The 6874-nt window shown below is 54.4% G+C and overlaps 1 protein-coding gene across 1 annotated transcript in view; it reads right to left on the bottom strand.

The window, feature by feature from the left end:
• LOC108789042 (1-phosphatidylinositol 4,5-bisphosphate phosphodiesterase gamma-1-like) overlaps window positions 1–6874 on the bottom strand; it is an 83161-nt gene that overhangs the window by 64892 nt on the left and 11395 nt on the right. The window contains exon 2 of the mRNA XM_018558966.1: window positions 4149–4298. Within this exon, the coding sequence (XP_018414468.1) occupies window positions 4149–4298 (150 nt within the window). The remainder of the gene's footprint in view (window positions 1–4148; window positions 4299–6874) is intronic.

Genomic DNA, 6874 nt, shown 5'->3' with positions numbered 1-6874 from the left:
GGGGGGGTGTTTCTTTTCTTTTGTAGTGGTTGAGTGGGATAGAGACACACTTGGGGGTCATGAGAGGCCAGCACATGATGCTAGGTGGCCACACACTACGATAATATTTATATATTCTTTATTCTCAGTTCTTTACACATATATATGATTTAGACCAGGGGGTGCCCACAAGGTCGATCGCGTAGCGATCACTGGTAGATCGCCATGTCCTCTCCTCCCGCCGCTTCTCTGGATCCCCGCTGCTCTCCACAGCGGGGTTCGGAGAAGAAATGAAGGAACCGGCGGCGGGGGAGGACGGAGCCGCTGTCACAGAACTAATGCAGAGCGGTGAGGGGAGAGAGAGAGAGAGAGAGAGACGCTCGGCCAGGATCTGACAGCCGGCGCTCTCCCCTCAATGCTCGTCCTTAGTTCTGTCACAGCGGCTCTGCCCCCCCCCGCAGCTGAAGTGCTCTTTCACTTCTCGTCGGATCCCCCGCTGCCTCTGCCCGGGAGAGCAGGGAGATCCAGAGAAGTTGCAGGCAGCCCCCCTGTGCGTGGACGAGCGGCAGAGGATCGGTACATGTCACCAGTATGTACCAATCCTCTGTGCGGGACAAACACTGGAGCGATCGGCTGATCACTCCGGTGTTTGTAAATAACCGGGGACACAAAGTACTAGGTGTCCCCAGTTATAAATGAATGAACAGGATGCGATTTACATCACTTCCTGTTCATTCATACGTTTCTCAATGGGGAGAAACACTCTGTACAGAGGCTCCTCCCCATTCAGAAACTGCTCGATAGTAAAATATTTTCTGAATGAATGGGGGAGGAGCCTCTGTGTAAACAAGATATCTATCAGCATCATTGCGTAAACACTACGGATGATAGTAGGGAGACTGGAGATCTGGTACGCACATGAAACTTTATACCACCTGACTCAAGAATATACACACAGATTACATTCACAATTCTTGTTACACTTGTAATACACTTAGTTCTATCACTAACATTGACTTTATTTGTACACATACACATATGAACTACAATCCTGTATCACGGTAGACTCTATTCTTAAGGATCCACTCACATGCACTAATATTACTATGGCAAGTCAACACATGTATTTGATTAGATACAGGGGCTTTCTTATCGGAACACACTCAACATTTGATGGGGACCACATTGACTCACAAAAACAAATATGTAAGTTATGCAAATATACAAATCGATACAAATACGACTAGGTGAAATGTGGAGATATGTAGGAAACCTGGCCCATAAATACAATTCACATAAACATCCTATCCTCTCCTATAGGTTGAGAGATTAGGATCACTACGCTATCGGACCGAGGCTACTTCCTAGTGTATGCCTTCTGCAGAGACATCCCAGCGGGGCAGGCGGGGCCTTCGTGACGTTTCCCAGGCGTTCTTCCCCCTGATGCCCCGGGGTCCCAGGCAGAAAAACAGATGGAGTGGGGTGATTGGCTGGGCTCTAGCCACCTGATCATCTCGCCCCTCCTCATATTCGTTTTTTTATCTCAGTCATTGCTGATGCATGAATATTGAAATACCGGTCCCCTGAAGAAGCTAATTGTGCGAAACGCGTTGGGGTTATCGGGACAATCATGTAATTTATTTAATATTTTTTATTTAATCATATACAATTGGATCATGTACTTTGGAACAACAATGACTATTGGGACTACCATGCCAGGTATGTATCTGAATTTTAGGGAAACAGTTTTTCTAATTTTTGGGCCCAGCAGCCGCGGTAGCAGAGGTGGAGGAGGCCGGGGGCCCTGCAGCGGGCAGCTCGGGGCTGACGGCGGATGCCCTAGAGGAAGGCCGGGGAGCTGCAACTAAGAGGGGCGCACGTGTGCAGGGTGACAACCCCATGTCAGGTTTTTTGCCATCTGTGTTCTGTTGCAGAGATTTCCCATCACTTCCTGTTCTGTAGACACGACAGGAAGTAAGCAGAAATTGCTCCAAAGTAAAGGAAACCCCTCTTAGTTTCCATGGGAACAGGAAGATTTCTCCTCTGTTCCTGTTCCGCTGACAACTCAAATGTTGGATTTGCCCTTACACTGTCTCTGTGGTAATGGTGGCAGTGGGCGGAGCCAGTGGATGTGGATGTGAATCTGTCTGTTGCGACGTGAAGGTTATGATTTGCATGGCCCCGCCCACTCTCCTGAGATGGGGGATAATCCTCTTATTTTTGGGATACGGGACGGGTCATGTGATCACCTTCACAGATTCGGATGGAGGACTTTTGTGACTCACCAGAAATAGAATTTATATTTCCCGTCACAAACTTCTGGTCACCTGACCGCCCGGGATGAGCTCACAGCGGTGAACGCAGCGCCCACACGCCGGCCACAACCCGCCGAATATAACTCGGCGTGGTCAGCCCCGCCCCCGCGCTGACAGCCTGCTCCGCAACAATGTAACACTTGTGTAGCAATTCCAAGTCCAATATAAAGGGAACCTGTCATGGTGGGCTTGGTCGCCATCCTGAAAATGCTGGTCACCTGGCTGCCGCTCGCTTTTACCTCTAACACGATCTGACCTAATTTCCTGTATGGGTGTCACAGGGACAGGAAGTGCACTCAAATCTCCCTAGTGGGGTCACAGCCGGAAGTCATAACTCTTCCCCGCTCCACCTAAAGCCAAACATCTGAAGTCCGGAGTATGTCAGCAATCTGGTGTCAGGTCGTCTATGGCTTCAAGTATAGAAACTGCTGGATGAGCATGACAGCCCTGCTGGGGGTGGGAGGAGTCGTCCCATGACCATAGAGGAAAGGAGGGAGGAGTCACCCCATGACCATAAAGGAAGGGAGGGAGGAGTCACCCCATGACCATAGAGGAAGGGAGGGAGGAGTCACCCCATGACCATAGAGGAAGGCAGGGAGGAAACACCCCATGACCATTGAGGAAGGGAGGGAGGAGTTACCCCATGACCAGAGGAAAGGAGGGAGGAGTCACCACATGACCATAGAGGAAGGGAGGGAGGAGTTACCCCATGACCAGAGGAAAGGAGGGAGGAGTCACCACATGACCATAGAGGAAGGGAGGGAGGAGTTTGGGCTTGGTCGCCATCCTGAAAATGCTGGTCACCTGGCTGCCGCTCGCTTTTACCTCTAACACGATCTGACCTAATTTCCTGTATGGGTGTCACAGGGACAGGAAGTGCACTCAAATCTCCCTAGTGGGGTCACAGCCGGAAGTCATAACTCTTCCCCGCTCCACCTAAAGCCAAACATCTGAAGTCCGGAGTATGTCAGCAATCTGGTGTCAGGTCGTCTATGGCTTCAAGTATAGAAACTGCTGGATGAGCATGACAGCCCTGCTGGGGGTGGGAGGAGTCGTCCCATGACCATAGAGGAAAGGAGGGAGGAGTCACCCCATGACCATAAAGGAAGGGAGGGAGGAGGCACCCCATGACCATAGAGGAAGGGAGGGAGGAGTCACCCCATGACCATAGAGGAAGGCAGGGAGGAAACTCCCCATGACCATTGAGGAAGGGAGGGAGGAGTTACCCCATGACCAGAGGAAAGGAGGGAGGAGTCACCACATGACCATAGAGGAAGGGAGGGAGGAGTTACCCCATGACCAGAGGAAAGGAGGGAGGAGTCACCACATGACCATAGATGAAGGGAGGGAGGAGTCACCCCATGACCATAGAGGAAGGCAGGGAGGGAGGAGTCACCCCATGACCATAGAGGAAAGTAGGAGTCACCCCATGACCATAGAGGAAGGGGGAGGAGTCATCCCATGACCATAGAGGAAGGGAGGGAGGAGTCACCCTATGACCATAGAGGAAGGGAGGGAGGAGTCACCCCAATGACCATAGAGGAAGGGAGGGAGGAGTCACCCCATGACCATAGAGGAAGGAAGGGAGGGGTCACCCCATGACAATAGAGGAAGGGAGGGACGAGTCACCCCATGACCATAGAGGAAGGGAGGGAGGAGTCACCCCATGACCATAGAGGAAGGGGGAGGAGTCACCTCATGACCATAGAGGAAGGGGGAGGAGTCACCCCATGACCATAGTGGATGGGGGAGGAGTCACCCCATGACCATAGAGGAAGGGAGGGAGGAGTCACTCCGTGACCATAGAGGAAGGGAGGGAGGAGTCACCCCATGACCATAGAGGAGGTCACTTACCGGCCACGCTGAGGGTCTTCAGTCTGAAGTCGGCTCCGTACAGGATGATGAAGCAGAGGGTGGAGTCAACCTTGCGGGCGTCCTCGGGGAACCGCTCAAAGTCCCGCGAATTCTTCCCCGGCCGGATCTCCTTTATCTCCCGAATATCAACTGCAAAGAGGAGAAGAAGATCAGAGAGGAGGAGCATGACCAACATCAGAGGGGAGGGGCATCCCCTGGCTTCAAACGCCTCAAAGACTGAACCTTACAGGACAAGACCTACTCCATACCCCTCATAATGGGCACAGCAGGTGTACAGACCCGGGATCTCAGCACAGGGATGGTGGGGGCCCCTCATAATGGGCACCACGGGTGTACAGACCCGGGAACTCAGCACAGGGATGGTGGGGGCTCCTCATAATGGGCACAGCGGGTGTACAGACCCGGGAACTCAGCACAGGGATGGTGGGGGCTCCTCATAATGGGCACAGCGGGTGTACAGACCCGGGAACTCAGCACAGGGATGGTGGGGGCTCCTCATAATGGGCACAGCGGGTGTACAGACCCGGGAACTCAGCACAGGGATGGTGGGGGCTCCTCATAATGGGCACAGCGGGTGTACAGACCCGGGAACTCAGCACAGGGATGGTGGGGGCTCCTCATAATGGGCACAGCGGGTGTACAGACCCGGGAACTCAGCACAGGGATGGTGGGGGCTCCTCATAATGGGCACAGCGGGTGTACAGACCCGGGAACTCAGCACAGGGATGGTGGGGGCTCCTCATAATGGGCACAGCGGGTGTACAGACCCGGGAACTCAGCACAGGGATGGTGGGGGCTCCTCATAATGGGCACAGCGGGTGTACAGACCCGGGAACTCAGCACAGGGATGGTGGGGGCTCCTCATAATGGGCACAGCGGGTGTACAGACCCGGGAACTCAGCACAGGGATGGTGGGGGCTCCTCATAATGGGCACAGCGGGTGTACAGACCCGGGAACTCAGCACAGGGATGGTGGGGGCTCCTCATAATGGGCACAGCGGGTGTACAGACCCGGGAACTCAGCACAGGGATGGTGGGGGCTCCTCATAATGGGCACAGCGGGTGTACAGACCCGGGAACTCAGCACAGGGATGGTGGGGGCTCCTCATAATGGGCACAGCGGGTGTACAGACCCGGGAACTCAGCACAGGGATGGTGGGGGCTCCTCATAATGGGCACAGCGGGTGTACAGACCCGGGAACTCAGCACAGGGATGGTGGGGGCCCCTCATAATGGGCACAGCGGGGGTACAGACCCGGGAATTCAGCACAGGGATGGTGGGGGCCCCTTATAATGGGCACAGCGGGGGTACAGACCAGGTCATTGGTGAATATTTCAGATGCGGGTCTATCATGTTGATCCTCTGACTTCATTACTTTGTATCACTGACTCAGAACATGATACACAGATACGGACGTCTCATCTATAACTGCACCCAGGAGAACAATGGGGTTCCTCGGCCTCCACGCCGCACCCGTCCCCCTTGTGGGGTTTGCAGCAGTCAGAGAACGCTCCCCGATACGTGTAGATAATAGAGGATTGTGTTACACTCGGACACTCCCGGGAAAGACAAAAGAGCATTATAATCCCAGAATGGGCCCGGAGAGGACAATTCATGGGGTCAGGACGGACGGTTTCCATGGCGACCCGCTGCCCTGGGGGAACTTTGGAGCCGTCTCTGGTTAGCACCGGATCATGTACCAGGCTCCGAGGGAACGCCACTGTGACCGGGATCCTCCTCACCATATCACCGATCCACTCCCTATTGTTGCAGAGTACACTGTCTCTAAATGTAAATATGAGTGTTCCATCTGATCCCTCTACATAGATCTTTATTATCACTAGAGTGTAAGCTCTTCTGGTGCAGGGACTGATGCCCAGTGTTCTCTGTACAGCACTACGGTATATGTCAGAGCCGTTCCTGGGTTTCCGCTCGGCCCTGTATACTATATAGCCGCGGTTTCCTGGTGGTGGCTGTTTGCGGAGACGTCAGCGCAGGACGTGGATGAAGTGCATGGAGCAATAAACGGGTGATGATGACGGTCGGCCGCGGAGTCGTGTGATTGGCCGTGACCTGATTTGTGGATACGGATGTGTTAATTGGAGTGAGGGGGAAGAGATAAGACACGGAGCAGACGAGGAATGATGACATCTAATGAGTTTAATGAGGGCAGGTGGTGATCTGCGGCGCCCGAGGTGCGTGCCGTGTACAGAGTGTGTACCAGGCCGGCGTCACGTACGGCGGATGGAGCGACATTGTGCAGAAGAACAAATACGGGTCTATAACACGGCAACGGGAAGGAGAAAGTAAAGGGGGTCTGGTCAGCCGGGTCATGACTGGATGGGGTGCAGGGGGTGCAGCATGTCAGAGGGGACCCCTTCTGCTGTCCAGGTTGCAGCGCAGGGGGCGCAGCATGTCAGAGGGGACCCCTTCTGCTGTCCAGGTTGCAGCGCAGGGGGCGCAGCATGTCAGAGGGGACCCCTTCTCCTGTCCAGGTTGCAGCGCACGGGGTGCAGCATGTCAGAGGGGACCCCCTTCTCCTGTCCAGGTTGCAGCTCAGGGGGTGCAGCATGTCAGAGGGAACCCCTTCTGCTGTCCAGGTTGCGGCAGCCGGAGTGCGGGGATTCCCTTCATTTTGCCGGAGTGCAGTGAGCCAGATCAGCCGCCGGAGAGTCATCAGTGGGGACACTCACCCCTGGAGGGG

Source organism: Nanorana parkeri, unplaced genomic scaffold, assembly GCF_000935625.1.
Source record: "Nanorana parkeri isolate BGI_ZX_2015 unplaced genomic scaffold, ASM93562v1 scaffold371, whole genome shotgun sequence".
NCBI classification, from domain to species: Eukaryota; Metazoa; Chordata; class Amphibia; order Anura; family Dicroglossidae; genus Nanorana; species Nanorana parkeri.
The sequence above is the reverse complement of the archived record's forward strand: the minus strand, read 5'-3'. Positions and strand labels throughout refer to the sequence as shown.